This window comes from Salvelinus alpinus, chromosome 3 (genome assembly GCF_045679555.1).
Source record: "Salvelinus alpinus chromosome 3, SLU_Salpinus.1, whole genome shotgun sequence".
NCBI lineage: Eukaryota > Metazoa > Chordata > Actinopteri > Salmoniformes > Salmonidae > Salvelinus > Salvelinus alpinus.
In genome coordinates, this window is record NC_092088.1 from 32,203,713 (window position 1) to 32,222,450 (window position 18,738).

General features: G+C 43.3%; 1 protein-coding gene across 1 annotated transcript in view; it reads left to right on the plus strand.

Moving 5' to 3' along the window:
- Positions 1-393: 393 nt before the first annotated feature.
- The window catches only part of nrg3b (neuregulin 3b), a 432,713-nt gene continuing 414,368 nt past the window's right edge, over positions 394-18,738 (plus strand). Inside the window, exon 1 of the mRNA XM_071391067.1 lies at positions 394-2,566. Within this exon, the coding sequence (XP_071247168.1) occupies positions 1,828-2,566 (739 nt within the window). The 5' untranslated portion in view covers positions 394-1,827. The remainder of the gene's footprint in view (positions 2,567-18,738) is intronic.

The window sequence follows — 18,738 nt, forward strand, 5'->3', positions numbered from 1 at the left end:
TCCTGTGTCAGTAGGACGTTAGTTATTTTATATATGTGTAGTTCAATCTTTGAGCTGTTCTTGTCTATTGATGTTCTGTATTATGTCATGTTTTATGTGTTTTGTGGATCCCAGAAAGAGCAGCAGCTGCTTCAACAACAGCTAATGGGGATCCTAAGAAAATACAAAAAATACTTAAGATAAGGTTGAAGGCTTTAACCCACCCATAAATGATGAGCCCAATGTTTGTTTTGTTTCTCTCCCGCACTGCTGGTGTTAGATCGGGGGAATGTAGCACCTCACTACCTCTCCCTCTCTCTCCTCCTCCACTTCTTCCGTCCCTCCCTCTCTCTGTTTCCTGGGGTGTGTCTGTGGCAGCTCTTCTCTCCTCCACACGGTGTGTTGTGCGCCTTGTCTATGCTGCTGCTGCTGCTGCAGAGCTTACTCCCAGAATCTCTGCCTCCTCTCTCTCTCTCTCTCTCACTCTCTCTCTCCCTCTCTCTCATTTAACAGTGATAGGGAAGGCAGTGTGGTCTCTGCCTCTGTCTCGCTTTCACAAGCAAAAGCTTACAAGGGCGCACGCATGCAGTGTGTCGGTGAAGGGATGGGGCAGTTGTTGTTTGTCAGTCTGGAATCCTGCTGTGAGTGAAAGGGAGGAAAGCGCTGGTCGGGAGCCGTGGAGCCCACATCACTCACAGCGGAGTGAGCAAATCTTTCTATCTCTCCCAGTAGGCAGCCTTCAAGAACAGCAGCCGCATCAGTTTTTCAGAGCAGCACTCTTCCCCCTCCCCTCCTCTTTCTTGCTCTCTCTCTTTCCCTTTCTGTCGCTCACTCTCCCACTCTCACCTCCGTCGGCAATGTGGGAATGTAGCGGACTGATGTAGCAAACAAGCAGCCAAGGCTTTCATATTTTTCTACCACAATGACAGGCGGTGGACAGACAGCTGGAGAAAGACGGACAGTCCGGGAGATCTGAGGGGAAAGGGATTGGATGGGGATCAGTTGGATTTACCCCCCACCTCTTCCGCCCCACCAGCCACATCCCGACAGATCCTCTCCCCCACTCTCTCTCCAGTTCCACTGGCTCTCTTCATGCAGGATTACCATTCACCACTACAGCTGAAACAACGCTGCACAGGGCTGCCTGGAAGGACAGCAAGGGGGAGGCTGACCAAAGGCAGGGAAGAAGACTGTAGAGGAAGCCCCTGGACTGGAGCCTATATAAAACACCTGAGAAATAAAAAGAGGGCAACCCTTCCAAAGCCACAGAGGAAAAGGAATCGAGGGCCGTGGATCAGAGTGCCGTTGAAAAGCAGTGAGTTGGCGCCGCAGAGGAGGTTTGTTTCTCATTGACACACACACAGGATTTACAGCTATGGTCTGAAGCTTGCCACACCGTGGATCGATGTCCTCCTGCCTACCTTTTTCTTCAGCTTTTTTCCTCATACGGGAGTGAAGTATCTTGGGATTTACCGTTGTTTCGTTACCACCTAACTACAGCGAGGCTCGCCCCCTCCGTTCAGCACCCTCACCTATCCATGTCCAACCTGTGTGTCTGTTTGTTTGTTTGTGTGTTCGTTTGTGTGTGTACTTAGCTAGCTCTGCGCCAGAGGGAGTGTATATTTGCTTACGTGTGCATCCTCGTGAGCTACTTGGCTTGTAATTACTTGTACGTGTTTGTGGGTGCCCTCTTGTGTCTATGTGTGTGTGGGTATAAATGTAGACATTTTGTGTGGGTGCATTGGTAAGATGCCCACTGTTGGTTCTGTTCCCCATCCCCTGTCTCGTTCATGCCCTTTTGTCATTGGGCCTCCGGTTTGACCCCTGAACTTTGACGGCATCGGCAGGATGAGTGAGCACTCAGGAACGAGCACTCTGGGGGCCATGACCCTGGAGGAACCCGGGGACGAACAGGCCTCTCCTCGGGCCCCGGGGCCTCTTCGCTGTGGGCCCTGTGCCATGTGGTCCCGCCAGCAGACCTGGCTGTGTGCGGTGCCCTTGGTGATGGGCTTTGTGGGCCTTGGCCTCAGTCTAATGCTGCTTAAATGGATTGTAGTGGGCTCCATTCAAGACTATCTGCCCACAGACCTTGTGGATGCCAAGGGCATAGGGCAGGATCCCATCTTTCTCTATGAACCCAGCGCCCTGCCCAAGCGACCAGACACTATGACCACGACTTCCACTACCAACCCTCTAGCGTCCGATGGCACGGCCCCAGCCCCGAGAACTCGATTTGTGCCGCCCTCCAACCACTCGGCCCCACACCTCCACAACCGGATCGGCAGTGGCACCCACGTGATGGGCACCACCACCACTACCCGCACCACTCGACTTGTCCTGCCCGGGGGTAAAGAGGTGACCCCGCACAGCACCACGGTACAGCAGAACGGCAACACGGGAAACGGTCGTAAGGATAAGGACCCCCCGAACTCACGACCTAGTCCAACATCAACAACTACCAAAGCCACAACCAAGGTGCAATCGCCCACTTCTCCGCCATCTCCCCCAGCCAAGCCCACCGGGCGCTGGAACCCTGGACGCTCTGTGAAAGGTCCAGCCACACGCCCACACCACCGCTTCAGAACACGTAAGTCTGTTTTTCTTAAAGGGAGGGTGTGTTTGTGTCTGTGTGTGCAAATGGAACAAATGTTTCACAAGAGCTCAAGCGTTTGTTCTATCTAGCAAATGGCATTGGAGTGCTGGTGGAGCTGGTGCCCAATTACCATACATTCATGTATTGCTGCTGAATAAGAAAACCCCCACAAAAGGCTACTTTGTATAAACCATAGTCTAAATATGTGCCGTATAAAGATGATCTCCTCTAACGGTATGAAAGGAGGCACTCATGCAACGTAATGGCATTCACACTGTGGCATTCATTAGCCAGTCCCTCCAGGATTCCGTGTGGGATTTTCTGTGATATTTGCGGGCATAAATGCTTTATTTAGATGTGCCAATTCTGACATTTTGCATGGCAATATGCAATGATTTTGTCCAATTAGTTTGTTGACGTATGGCTTGAATGAAACATATTATGCAGTAAATGTGCAGAGCTCTCTTTTTGCGCTGCGATCCTATAATATTGCACTTTTATGCTATAATATTGCAATGATTTTACTGGTTTATGCAGAAATAGTGTGGTGCTCGGTAAAATGTCCAAGAGCCTCGCACAATATGCAGGGAATTGTTGATTTAGCAAACAAAAATGCTATCTCAGAATCGCGGAATCCTGGAGGGACTGAATAGAAATCTGGAGGCACTTGATTTCCGTCTCATCTTTATCTTTGACTTGTGCATTAACGCAATAAGAATCTCTGCTCCTGCAGGATCCACGCACTTGATATTAGTGTCATAAAAAAATGGTTGCTGCTATCTCTGTGGCTCTATGATGGGTCCTGTTTCTCAGCTGAACGCGGGGGACACGAAAGCATCTTAGGCAAACGCTGTGACTGTAGACAACATATCCCTGTTTTGGAAAACAAATATGGAGGAGGGAGAGAGGAGGAAACCGGGAAGCTCTCACCTCCTGTCTGCCTGTATCAGATAGCGAGGCCAAGATCCCATTTAGATAAGTGACGATATGAGCACTGCTGCAAGTGCAGAAGAGAGACTGCAGGACATACCATGGACAGAGAGAGGAGAGGGAGGAAAGGATAGGTAGGGAAGATAGAGAGAGAGGAGTGGGAATAAGAGAGAGCGTTTGAGTGAGAGGGGAGGGTGGGAGGGAGAGAGGAGTGTGTGTGAGAGAGAGGGGAGGGAGAGAGAGGGGAGGGAATAAGAGGGACATACAGAGAGAGAGAGAGCGAGTAGAGAAGGAAAGGGAGTTGGTGGCATTATTTAGGCTATTACTCCAGGGACATTTTTTTAAATCAAAAGTTACTTATTTTCATTTTGTGTGAACGAGTGTGTTAGTAAGTGTGTGTGCTTGCATGCATATATTTGCTTTATGTTTGTGTCGATGCATTAATGTAGTTTCTTGCTTACTTTTCCTTTGATTGCATTTTCATAAGGAATTTGATATCCAGGACATAAATATCCTATTGGTTTATTAATAAAGCACATACTTCTGTATATTTTCACATAATTTACAGTTAGTAGCAGTACACAAGACGGAATGGAAATGTATTACTAATTGATTTAAATTTTGTCATGAAAAAGGGTGTTTGAGTTTATTCATGCAACAAGTAAATGATCAAACCCATCAGTGTTCTCTGTCAATATGAATTCATTATTTGAACGTCACAAGTGTTTGTCTGAATTACAGTTTGGCATTGAAACATAGAATATGATCAAAACAAAAACGTTTACAGTAAGGCAACTGAACACCTTCATTTTGACGTGAACAACAAACCTATGGGCAAAATTGGTGACAGTTTTGCTGTTGAAAATACATCATTTCTAAAAAATGTAGCTTACTGGAAATCAATGATATTCATTCTTAATTGTTAGACACTGTGACGAAGTGAGATGAAGATCCGCTAGCCTAACCCTAGGGCAAGATTTTCATCTTGACTGGCTTTAGTTGAATATAAAACTCCATTAATGTATGTTTTATTCGGGAGATGCTGTGCATGGCTGATGATGTCAGTTATGCAAGACATTGCGAATGAGGGGGCTGTCTGTATATAGACTACATATTCTATGACATGGGTGGAGACTTCACAGAGAATAACATTTAGTCAAGTCTCTTTCCCATGGGATTTCAGGTGACACCTGAGGTTTGGAGTTAATATATAGTCCCAGCAGGCAAAATGGGGCTTGGAACATCATAAAAACTTTATTTTCTGGTTAAAAAGTTTCAGTTTGAGGAGATGTTGAGGGGGTGTCACATAACCAGATTACAACTAGGTAAATATGTATTTATCTGGTTGTTAAATAGAAGTGTTTGAAAAAGTAATCTTACGACCAGTATACAACCTTACCATGACGAGGTGAGAACACGTCAGGTTGATGTGACTGATGTCATTGTGGCTGGTAGCCTAGTGGTTAAGAGCGTTGGGCCAGTAACCAAAAGGTACAGCATACAGGAAGGTATAATATTTGCACATTGATATATTAGCAGAACACTGCTTCTACTGAATTATGTGAAGTGTGGAACTGCCACACTTGAAAGTTATCAAAACACTTTGTTTATATATCTACATAAGTTTAGCAATTGCATTCTTCTCATATTACTCTGTATGATACAAAGTGTTTTGATAACTTCCTCCTGGAGGAAGCTATGAATTGGTTAGTAGCGTAGAGAGCAGCGGCGATTTTAGCATGTAAATCTTGGAGGGGCAAACTCCCCCCAAAAATTGGGGATGCATGCCAGCAAAGCCACTACACAATAAAACAATGCATTCATTTCACTATAATGGTGACAAGCGGTGCGCACAAACGGTTTGGGCCTACATAAAGCTGTCCCAACAGCAGAGCTTTCTTTCCAGCACAATGGAGTGAATCCTTACCACCGCTACATCTGGCTATCAGCAGAGCCTTGTCTGGCAGCGAAACAGTTCATTCAGCTTCGTTTACTGCCTTTTTTAAAAACATAGCTGATATGGCTGACTTGCTTAAACAAATGTGGTTCCTACGGAAATTTGAGATGTACAAACTATGGCATAAGGGAACGATGAGCGGATAAGAGGCATTCCGTAATTTTGATTAAGACATTAATGAGCAAGCTAAGATGAAAGTAGTCAATATAACTTTTGAAATGTACATTGACAGAATGCAGAACATGGGCTGCTCTTACAGTATTTTCCCTGTACACCACGTCAGAACCGTAGGATAAATAAAGGGAGCATATAAGCAGGCAATGAAAGCTCTTTGTCAACGGGTGTATTAGAGGCGAAGTCAGGTGCAGGAGAGTAGAGTGATGTAAACAGGCAGACTTTTATTTTAGTTCCAAAAACGAGAGCACTACATAAATCAAACGGAGCGGAGTTTCGGTGGCGTGCCCGAGCGCTGTGAGAGCACGGCTCCTATCCCAGTCTCGGACGTGTCCACCTCCACTATGAATGCCAAAGAGGGATCTGGATGGGCCAGCACTGGAGCCGAAGTAAACAGATCTCTTAGCTGCCCAAAAGCCCTGTCCGCCTCAGCCGACCACTGCAACCTTACAGGACCCCCCTTCAGCAGTGAGGTAATGGGCGCAGCAACCTGGCCAAAACCCCGGTTAAATCTCCGGTAGTAATTGGCAAACCCTAAAAATCGCTGCACCTCCTTTACCGTGGTGGGAGTCGGCCAATTACGCACGGCTGCAATGCGGTCACTCTCCATCTCCACCCCTGATGTGGAAATGCGATACCCTAGGAAGGAGACGGCCTGCTGAAAGAACAGGCATTTATCAGCCTTGACATACAGGTCATGCTTCAACAGTCGTTCAAGTACCTTGTGCACCAAGGACACATGCTCGGCGCGTGTAGCGAAGTAAATCAGAATGTCATCGATATACACCACTACACCCTACCCGTGCAGGTCCCTGAAAATCTTGTCTACAAAGGATTGGAAAACTGATGGAGCATTCATCAACCCATACAGCATGACGAGGTACTCATAATGCCCTGTGGTGGTACTGAACGCTGTCTTCCACTCGTCTCCCTCCCTGATACGCAACAGGTTATATGCACTCCTGAGATCCAGTTTCGTGAAGAAGCACGCCCCATGCATTGACTCAATCGCCTTGGCGATAAGAGGTAGCGGGTAACTGTACCTCACCGTGATTTGATTGAGACCTCTATAGTCAATGCACGGGCGTAAACCTCCATCCTTCTTCTTCACAAAAAAGAAACTCGAGGAGGCGGGCGAAGTAGAGGGCCGAATGTACTCCTGACGCAGGGATTCAGACACATATGTATCCATAGCCACCGTCTCCGCTTGCGACAGGGGATACACGTGACTCCTGGGAAGCGCAGCGTCTGCCAGGAGATTTATTGCACAATCCCCCACGTCGATGAGGTGGTAATTGAGTTGCCTTCTTTTTACAGAAGGCGAGAGCCTAATCAGCATATTCTGGGGGGATGTGCACGGTGGAGACCTGGTCTGGACTTTCCACCGTGGTAGCACCAACGGAAACCCCTACACACCTCCCTGAGCACTCTTGCGACCACCCCGTGAGAGCCCTCTGTTGCCAGGAAATAGTGGAGTTATGCAGAGCCAACCAGGGAAGGACTACTACCACAGGAAACGCAGGAGAGTCAATGAGGAAGAGATTGATTCTCTCCTCATGATCCTCCTGCATAACCATGGCCAAGGAGATGGTGGCCTCCCTGATTATCCCGGACCCTAATGGTCAACTATCTAGAGCGTGTACCGGGATGGGTCTAACTATAGGAAAAATGGGGATCCCTAACCTAATGGCTAATGCTCTGTCGATAAAATTCCCAGCTGCGCCTGAATCGACGAGCGCCTTATGCTGGGAATGTGGGGAAAACTCAAGGAAACAAACAGGCACAAACAGTTGATCAACAGAGGACTCTATATGAGTGTGGTGCAAACTCACCTGGGGTGACGCCAGAGTGCACTGCCTGTTGCCTCGACTCCCAGAGGAACCAACACGGCACCGACCGGCAGTGTGACCTCTGCGCCCACAGATGGCGCACGTGATGGCTCCTCCTCCAATCTCCCTATGAGCAGCCCCTCCTAACTCCATGGGCACCGGAGTGGGGGTGCTGGACGATGGAACCGACAGAGGCCCCTCTGGACTTCCGCGGATGACCATCAGGTTATCCAACCGGATGGACAAATCCACCAGTTGGTCAAAGGAAATGGTGGCATCCCTACAGGCCAGCTCACGTCGGACGTCCTCTTGTAGGCTGCATCGATAGTGGTCGATGAGGGCCCTGTCGTTCCAGCCTGCTACGGCGGCAAAGGTCCGGAATTCCAGGGCGAAGTCCTGGGCGCTCCTCTTCCCCTGCCTCAAATGGAAGAGCCTTTCCCCCGCCGCTCTGCCCTCAGGTGGATGGTCGAAGACGGCCCGGAAGCGACGGGTGAACTCCCCGAAGTGGTCTGGCGCCGTGTCTCCTTCTCTCCACATGGCGTTTGCCCACTCCAGCGCTCTTCCTGTGAGGCAGGAGACGAGAGCGGCCACTCTCCCCTCCCGAGGGAGCTGGGTGCACAGTGGCCAGGTAGAGGTCCAGTTGTAACAAGAATCCCTGGCACTGTGCTGCCGTTCCATCATACTCCCTGGGAAGGGAGAGACGCATCCCACTGGAATTCTCTCCGGATGGAACGGGTAGAGGTAACCCCGGTTGTGCTGGTCGAGGCACTGGAGAGACTTCCTGTCTCTCCCAGCGGTCCATGGTCTGGACAACGCGATCCATCATGGCACCAAGATGATGTAACATGGCCGAATGTTCCTGGACGCGCTCCTCGACTCCTCTAATCGGGTTACCTGCTCCTGCTGACTCCATTAGAGGTGTGTAATTCTGTCAACGGGTGTATTAGAGGCGAAGTCAGGTGCAGGAGAGTAGAGTGATGTAAACAGGCACACTTTTATTTTAGTTCCAAAAACGAGAGCACTACATAAATCAAACGCGCTCAAAACACGGAACATAACAAAAGTAAAGTGCGTAATATAACACCACAATAACATGAAACAATTACACACAAAACATGATGGGAAACAGAGGGTTAAATACAAGTAGATTGATTGGGGAAATTAAAACCAGGTGTGTATGGAACAAGACAAGACAAATGGATATATGAAAAATGGAGCGGCGATGGCTAGAAAGCCAGTGACGTCGATCGCCGAACACCGCCCGAACAAGGAGAGGAGCCGACTTCGGCGGAAGTCGTGACACTCTTACAATATTCGATGATGACATTTCTCAAAAACAGGTTATAGGCTACACGTGCACCACGGAGTCAGAACAGTAACGTTAGGAAAAATGAAGAGCTGAAAATAGACCACATTTTTAGGGTGAGGCACATGGGCTACTAACAGCTTACTACACAACATACACGTAGTAATACTTTCTTAGATACAGTATACATATCTTCCAGGCATATTACATAATTTATGCAGAAGCATATAAGACATTTTTGGACTCACCTTGTTGTGATTTGCTCACTTGAACAGGAATGTGGCACGGTGGTTTTGTCATCAAAGAGAAAAAGGCCAGATTTACCATTCTGAGTTAGATGACCGTTCAAAACGTTTTTTCCCAGTCTGAGCTCGTTTATTCCCGACTTCCCATTTGCAATGCTAGCCACGTTCACCGATTTCCTTCCAAACCACTCATTGTTGAATTTGCGATTTCCAACTTGTTGTGTAACGTTTATGTCCAATGGCCGATGAGCACCGATACGTTTTATCGATCATTTCTCTTCATTATTTCTCTGCATATGACAAGGATTAAAAAGGATTTGCCAGTAGATTGTCGACTTGATTCATGATGATGACTGCTAGCTAAGATTTTGAAAGTAAGATGTTGACATGATCAGTCCAGTCAAAGCTACTGTACTGCACATATAACGTGATTTGACGTCATTTTATCTGTGGCCAAAGACCTTCAGCCTTCTTGGGCACTTGTAATGTAACTATATGGCAGGATCCAAAGGGCTTACATTTTCAATGTCTACCCTTACTAAGGACTTAGTGTCCCCCTGACATAGTGTCCCCATGAGAGACAGAACACTGAGCCAATCAAGGCGCAATGCTCCTATTTTCTGCTGGCTTGCCCCACCACCACCACAGAAAGCACTGAGCTAGGCTGAAACACCTGCATTTTGGAGCCGCCTTACTCAAGAAAACAAGAAAGCGACTATGTTTGAATGCGGCTTTATTAACTCAAGGATATTCAGTTGAAGTCGGAAGTTTACATAGACCTTAGCCAAGTACATTTAAACTCAGTTTTTCACAATTCCTGACATTTAATCCTAGTAAAATTTCCCTGTCATAGGTCAGTTAGGATCACCACTTCATTTTAAGAATGTGAAATGTCAGAATAATAGTAGAGAGAATGATTTCTTTCAGCTTTTATTTCTTTCACCATATTCCCAGTGGGTTAGAAGTTTACATACACTCAATTAGTATTTGGTAGCATTGCCTTTAAATTGTTTATCTTGGGTCAAACGTTTCGGGTAGCCTTCCACAAGCTTTCCACAATTGGGTGAATTTTGGCCCATTCCTCCTGACAGAGCTGGTGTAACTGAGTCAGGTTTGTAGGCCTTCTTGCTCGCAAACGCTTTTTCAGTTCTGCCCACAAATGTTCTATAGGTTTGAGGTCAGGGCTTTGCGATGGCCACTCCAATACCTTGACTTGGTTGTCCTTAAGCCATTTTGCCACAACTTTGAAAGTATGCTTTGGGTGATTGTCCATTTGGAAGACCCATTTGCGACCAAGCTTTAACTTCCTGACTGACGTCTTGAGATGTTGTTCAATATATCCACATCATTTTCCTGCCTCGTGATGCCATCTATTTTGTGAAGTGCACCAGTCCCTCCTGCAGCAAAGCACGCCCACAACATGACGCTGTCACCCCCGTACTTCACGGTTGGGATGGTGTTATTCGGCTTGCAAGCCTCCCCCTTTTGCCTCCAAACATAAAGATGGTCGTTATGGCCAAACAGTTCTATTTTTGTTTCATCAGACCAGAGGACATTTCTCCAAAAAGTAAGATCTTTGTCCCCATGTGCAGTTGCACACCATAGTCTGGCTTTTTTATGGCGGTTTTGGAACAGTGGCTTCTTCCTTGCTGAGTGGCCTTTCAGGTTATGTCGATATAGGACTCGTTTTACTGTGGATATAGGTACTTTTGCACCTGTTTACTCCAGCATCTTCACAAGGTTCTTTGCTGTTGTTCTGGGATTGATTTGCACTTTTCGCACCAAAGTACGTTCATCTCTAGGAGACATAACGCGTCTCCTTCCTGAGCGGTATGATGGCTGCGTGGTTCATTGGTGTTTATACTTGCATACTATTGTTTGTACAGATGAACGTGGTACCTTCAGGCGTTTGGAAATTGCTCCCAAGGATGAACCTGACTTGTGGGGGTCTACAATTTTTTTTCTGAGGTCTTGGCTGATTTCTTTTGATTTTCCCATGATGTCAAGCAAAGAGGCACTGAGTTTGAAGGTAGGCCTTGAAATACATCCACAGGTACACCTCCAATTGACTCAAATGATGTCAATTAGCCTAGCAGAAGCTTCTAAAGCCATGACATAATTTTCTGGAATTTTCCAAGCTGTTTAAAGGCACAGTTAACTTAGTGTATGTTAACTTCTGACCCACTGGAATTGTGATATATATGAGTTAAGGTCGGAAGTTTACATACACTTAGGTTGGAGTCATTAAAACTCGTTTTTCAACCACTCCACAAATTTCTTGTTGACAAACTATAGCTTTGGCAAGTCGGTTTGGACTGTGGGGCTCAAAACAGGTGGGGCAGAGAATGACGAGTCACCACTACTACAGAGTGGTATGAGAAGAGTGCCATCCTCCTGCATCACACATTTGCCTGTAGTTGCTGATTACTGGCCTCTGCCTTAGCCAATGGGCTAAGGCAAACTCTGTCATATCCAGAATGAAGTGTCATGCACTCCACCGCTCCTGCCTCCTGACTGCACAGGTCTATAACCTCTAATACTTTACATAGATTATATGGAAGGGATTTCACCCACTGGAGATTTGAAGACTTAACCTCACCCGAGAGCTGTGCATGACAGTGTGTGGTTAGACAGCCAAATCCATAAGATTTGGAAAAATTGACAAATAGAATGCCATTCTATTTATGTTAGATAGCTGAAGTTGTACTCTATACACACCTTATTTTTATTTGCTTGGTAAGTGTTTACATACTATCTTTATAAGCACATTGATATGATATTTACAGCATAACATTTTTGTCTTTGTTACACAATTACGCTCATAGATGTTTTTTGTTTATAACACTCAAGCAGGATGATGTTTGTGCAATGTCCACATGTAGCCTACACTATATTAGTAGTTCTGGAATTTGTCCCCCGTGAAAGATCTAACAGAAGACATAAGAAGAGACGAGACGAGACAAAACTTGCCAGTTATAGAATATTGTGTTGTAGGACAGCTGAGCTGACTCAAGAACAGGCATTCAACTCACCGTTGATACCGTTTCTCTGTTCAAACTTCTCTGGGATATGTGGGACGCTAACGTCCCACTTGGCCAAAAGCCAGTAAAAATGCAGCGCGCCAAATTCAAAATAAATTACTATAAAAATCAATCTTTCATGAAATCACACATGAAAGACACCAAATTAAAGCTACACATGTTGTGAATCCAGCCAACATGTCTGATTTCAAAAAGGATTTACGGCGAAAGCACACCAAACGATTATGTTAGCTCAGTACATAGCCACAGAAAAACACAGCCTTTTCCCATCCAAAGATAGGAGTCACAAAAAGCAGAAATAGAGATAAAATGAATCACTAACCTTTGATGATCTTCATCAGATGACACTCATAGGACATCATGTTACACAATACATGTATGTTTTGTTCGATAATGTGCATATTTATATCCACAAATCTCAGTTTACATTGGCGCCATGTTCAGAAATGCCTCCAAAATATCCGGAGAAATTGCAGAGAGCCACATCAAATAACAGAAATACTCATCATAAACTTTGATGAAAGATACATGTTTTACAAAGAATTAAAGATACACTTGTTCTTAATGCAACCGCTGTGTCAGATTTCAAAAAAACTTTACGGAAAAAGCAAACCATGCAATAATCTGAGACGGCGCTCAGATATAAACAACATTTCTCCGCCATGTTGGAGTCAACAGAAATACGAAATTACATCATAAATATTCCCTTACCTTTGATGATCTTCATTAGAATGCACTCCCAGGAATCCTAGTTCCACAATAAATTGTTGTTTTGTTCGATAATGTCCATTAATTATGTCCAAGTAGCTACTTTTGCTAGCACGTTTAGTACACATGTCCAAACGCTCGCGCAGGTCCAGGCAAACGTCGGACGAAAACTTCAAAAAGTTATATTACAGGTCGAATAAACTTGTCAAACTGAGTAGAGAATCAATCTTCAGGATGTTTTCATCATAAATATTCAATAACGTTCCAACCGGAGAATTCCTTTGTGTCTACAGAAGTAATAGAACGCAAGGCGATATCATGTGGAATGCGCGTGACCAGGACCTGGCACTCTGCCAGACCACTGACTCAAACACCTCCCACCCGGCCCCACATCACAGTAGAGGCTTCATTCAACGTTCTACAGACTGTTGACATCTAGTGGAAGGCGTAGGAAGTGCAAACAGATCCATGTCTTACTGGGATTTGAATAGGTGATGAGTTGAAAATCGACCAGCCTCAGAATTCTCACTTCCTGTTTGGATTTTTCTTAGGTTCTTGCCTGCCATATGAGTTCTGTTATACTCACAGACATCATTCTACCAGTTTTAGAAACTTCAGAGTGTTTTATATCCAATAGTAATAATAATATGCATATATTAGCATCTGGGACAGAGTAGGAGGCAGTTCACTATGGGCACGCTATTCATCCAAAGTAAAAATGCTGCCCCCTATCCTAGAGAAGTTACATGACGTGATGAAACATTGAAACTAAGTTGCAAGCTACTTTCGTAGCAAGGTGTTGTAGAACAATTGTCTTGTAAAACTCATTCCAGGTGGACCAGCGGCCATCTTTGTGGTAATACTTGGAAGTTAAAATTTCTGTTCAATTTAAATTTCAATGATGTACCAACTAAATTGCAGCGGTATGAAGGGTTATGTCCATTCTATACATTATATTTCTATGATTGAAATGACACCCACCCTGTATACAAAAGTATGCTGTGTCTCAAACAATGGTGGGCACAACACAAACACCTCAGATGGTGTAAATAGGATCTAAGGTACCACATACAGTATGTGAAAAATCTGAGTTTACGCATTTTTTTATTATTTACATTAAAGGTTAAAAAAAATGAAAATGTGTATAATTCTTTTTTTTTTAAATGATGAAACAGTTTGACAACCCTGTTTGTAAGCTTTTAAATGATATCAAACTCAACCATTTATCTTTTCCAGTGATGAAGACATGGATGTCTCATGGCAGGGCGGGGTATGCAAAATGGGTCAACTTTGAGCACCTCGATCTCCTAAATGTTTTGGCATTCAGGTCCAAAAAATCACTCCCTGACCACTTCTACCATGGGAAATATGTATGGAAAGTTTTGTTCTAATCAAAAGGGGTTCAGTCAAAAAGTGATTGAAATCAAATAGAACGACCCAATATAAAATAATCTAAATATATTGTGATTGTCTTTAAACTATTATACTTCTCCATATTTTTTACATTGGATTTAGACATTAAATATACAAAGTGAGGAACAATACTGCAATTGTTTTTGTGTGTGTACAGACTGTATTTATGTTCAGGGCCAATGCAAATTCCTCTGTGGTTTCTATGACTGTTAGTGAATATATTGTCATATTTCTAGTACAAGGGCTCAGACCTCAGCGCTATGTGTTAATGCTCAAAATATGAGGTTAAATACATGTAAAATAATATATTTTTCCTGATCTTTCTTATATCTCTCCGATATAGGAGAGACACTTCAAAACAAACTTAGTTTTGATATGTAGTAAATCTGATATTCAATGTGCTTGTAAGGCCCAATTTCTTTTCTCCATCAAATATATATTTTGGGGCGAATACTTCAAGAGGTCTTAACATTCTAAATTAAATAGCTAAAGGATCCATGGTATGACCTTCAATTCCATATAGCTTAGTAGAACCCCCCAACCCCCCAGCCTTAGACTGTTTAGTGCTGTTTAGGTTAAATACATGTAAGAAAAAGATAAAAAAGTTTCCTAATCTGTTTTATGTCTCTCAGATATAGGAGAGACACTTCAGAATAAACTTCCTTTTGATATTTTTTGGGGAGTATCTGTTGTTCTATGTAGTGAATCTGTTATTCAATGCGTTTGTATGGGCTAATAGCAGTAAGACCAAAGAAAATATTTTTCTTTAACATTCTAAATCAAATAGCTAAATGATCCGTGGTATGATCTTCTAAAAACCATTCCATGTAGCTTTGTAGACCCCCCCCCCCCTCCCCCAGCTTAGACATAGTTTAGACTCTGATGGGTTAATAGAAGGAACCATGAATTCTGCTCTGTGATCAATGATCAAAAACACACGATCAAGTCTACATGAAAATGTTTAAAGCAACACATTTGATGTTTTGGAATGACCTAGTCAAAGTCCTGACCTAATTCCAATTGAGATGGTGTGGCAGGAGTTGAAACAAACAGTTTATGCTTGAAACCTCACAAATTTCGCTGAGTTACAGCAGTTCTGCATGTAAGAGTGGGCCAAAATTCATCCACAGCGATGTGAGTGACTGATCAACAACTAGAGGAAGCGTTAGGTTGGAGTCATTGCAGCTTAAGGTGTCACAACCAGTTCTTGAGTGTAAGGGGGCAAATACTTTTTCACACAGGGGCATTAGGTGTTGCATAACTTTGTTTATGAAATAAATGAAATAAGTATGTAATTGTTGTGTTATTTGTTCACTCAGGTTTTGGTTGAAGATCTGATAACATTCAGTATCAAAAATACGGCAAATTAGAGAAAATTAGAAAGGGGGCAAATACTTTTTCACGGCACTGTATCTCTATGGTGTCAATTGTTTGTTTGTTATTGTTTCGGTTTGGACAATTTTGACTTATTTTCGACTTTAAAGAATCCCAATAGCTAGCATATGTCTGGCTATCTTTCATTTTGACAGATGTACATCTCAGCAAACATATATTTTAGTCCCAAAACCATACTTTTTCTTGATATAGTGACGCTTCTTAAAAGATTTACCAACTTGCTCACTCATTTTCTCTAAAATGTTTGCAGACAGACTACTCACCATGTGGTCATGCTGGAGAAGGGCGCAATCCCATAATATGGTGATATTTGCAGCGATACTTTTATTTTGTGTGTTTCAGTAGTGATATCAATAGTGTTGAAATAAATACAAAACATTAGCTTTATTTTCGAACATGAAGATTAGGAGTCAGGGTTTGGGAGAGCCACCTACCTCTCAATACTAATAGGTGTATAAACTGACTTTGTAAATTATGTTTGCTATTGCCTTTGATTGAATTAGAACATATCTGACACGATTCAGGAAACAAGGCACATGTTGCAAGTCAGACTTCACAGGAGAGCCTTTTGAACAGAAAAAATAATAAATGCGTTTTTATGCAAGAAATGCCTTCTTGAACGTGTGAACTTTCATGTGCCTTAATAACAAACTTGTATGCCATCTGTAAATACGAATTAAATTGTTAAATACGAGCCTTGTTGGTTATGCCACAGAAAAAGCTAGCAACCTGTCCACTAGCCATGATTGGCTAAGATAATGAGTGGGCTGGACATGCCGAGAGGAGAGAGGATTCGTCTGCCATATTGAAGGCTGCTGTCTATTTGAGCTCGTCAGTCTGTGTTGGTAATTCTGTCGAACGCGGCTTTCTAAAAATGTATTGTGTAGTGGAGCTGCATAAGTGTTGCTCTCCACTTTCTGGAGGCTCAAGATTTGAAATCAGCGGAATTAGAGTATGATATGGAGAAAACACCTGTCTCCGGATTACATCTTCAAACTAAGGGCAATCGTGGTATGGCATTCCTGACAGGGAGACGCATCCATCATGCATGATGATGTATACAGGTAAGATAGTCTAGCTTCTAGTTTCCTAGAGCCATTTGCTTTTCTAGTTAGAGCCTAATGTTAGGCATTGCTGGCACTTTGTTCATTGTTGTTTAACTAGCTACGTTAGCTGGCTGGCTCGTTAGCTAACGTTACGTGATGTGCGTCCTCTTAAACATTGTTTACCTAGCTAGGTTCATTGTTTACCTAGCTAGCTAGCTATATGTCTTAAGCTAAAGTATACTGTTAACTAGCTAGCTAATATTAGCTGGCTGGCTCCCTAGCAGAAGTTATTATTCGTTTCCCACAGCTGTTTGCTTTTCTAGTTAGAGCCTAATGTTAGGCATTGTTGTTTAACTAACATTAGCTGGCTGCCTCCCCAGAGGAAAGAAAAATCCAAGATAAGACCTCTTCTTAATCCCATTTATTTCTCCTAGACATGATTAAGCACAATTCAACACCAATATGAGATTTTGACTATTTTCTCATACTTCTCAAATACTGCTCCTGAGAAATAGCCAATGGCTTGTCTCACTATGATCAAGCTATAAGATCTCAAAATGTCTCACAATGTTCTGGGGTAATTCTCATTCCAATGTTCTTAACGTGTCTCAAAACCTTCAAAGAGTGAGATAAACAGCAAGATCTAAAGATATAAACTCTGTTGTCTCATTGGTGACTGTATCCAACGTCTCAAATATGTTTCAGTTATCACATCCAAGTCTCAACAATCAGATCTCTTACTCAGATCCAAATAGAAGATCTTTTCTTAAAAGCTTCCTCACCCATTTATGACGGTGCAATTTCTCAAATATGTCTAACACTACTTAATCGTCATCTTATTTGAATGATTTGTTTAATAAATCAAGATCTCAAAATGTTATAAGTCTTATTTTGCATCAATGTCAAGTTTTGACTCAGATTTACTATATAAGGCAAAGTGGTGGTAATTTGCTCAGCTAGAATATAATTTAACCAATTCTTCAAAATCATTTTTTTATTCTTTAAATAACAGCACAATTAACTACACATCCAATGTACAGTATAAAGATTTTGTGACAGTGGAGGGTATGGGTTGCTGCATCCCCAGAACCTCCCTGTGGAGTATCAGTCAATACAATATGTTAATGAAACTACTGAAATAGAAAACAAAATATCCTAGACATGAACAAATCAAGCCATATGTTTACAAAGCATTAATAACAAACAATAAAGAGAACAATGATGAATGACAAAGTAGTGTGCCGCCTTAGGCAGAACTGGCAATGCTGTTTTAATGACTTTAAAGCTATCTTTTCTGTGTTCTTAAAGTAGCTTGTGCTAATCTTTCTCCAGAGTATTGGGGAAATGCTCCACAAAAACAAGGCCAGGCATTGAGGATAGATCCATACACACAACTTTGCCCAGAACCTGCTGCAGAGTGACAACAACCATCCGTACAGGGGTTTCCAGAAGGGGCACGATATGAAAACATATGCCACTTGTTGCATAACAGGCAGATATCTGCACTCTCAAATACACAAACAAGTGCTAACATGGAAGAGTTGCCAGATTCTTCATGTGTGAAAAAGAACTCCACTTGGGCATACTTGATCTGTGTCCCATTGTGATATACAACAGTGAAGTTGTTTCTTCTTTTGTCTTTCTTGTAACGTCTGGATGTGAGCTGCATTCTACAAACCTGAGCCTGTTTAAAGGCTCTCAGAGTTCTGTTTTGAATGGGGTGACCTACACACTCCTCCAAGGCAGTCAGATTGTCTTCCTCAAGTTGAAACACACTTGCTCTGATCACACTCGTCCTTAAATAACTACTTTCTTGGCAAAAGCTGTAGTCATTGGACATTCTGGCATAGAATTCCGCAACAACATTGTCAGGTTTTACACTTTGTGCAATTATTGGAAGAGACTGTACAAGACCAACAGCATTTACTATCTAAATAGGTATATTTTGAGTGCCACGTATGAGCCGTAGCAAATAGCCATTTTTGTCCTCAAAATGGAAACCTGAATGAGTCCACAGTGGCCCAAGGTCTCTAACACTGTCAGCTAAGTGAACAATTAGCTGTTTGATATCTCTCACCATAAAGATCATCTATCTGGGAGCAAAAGTTCAAGAGTAGTTTTT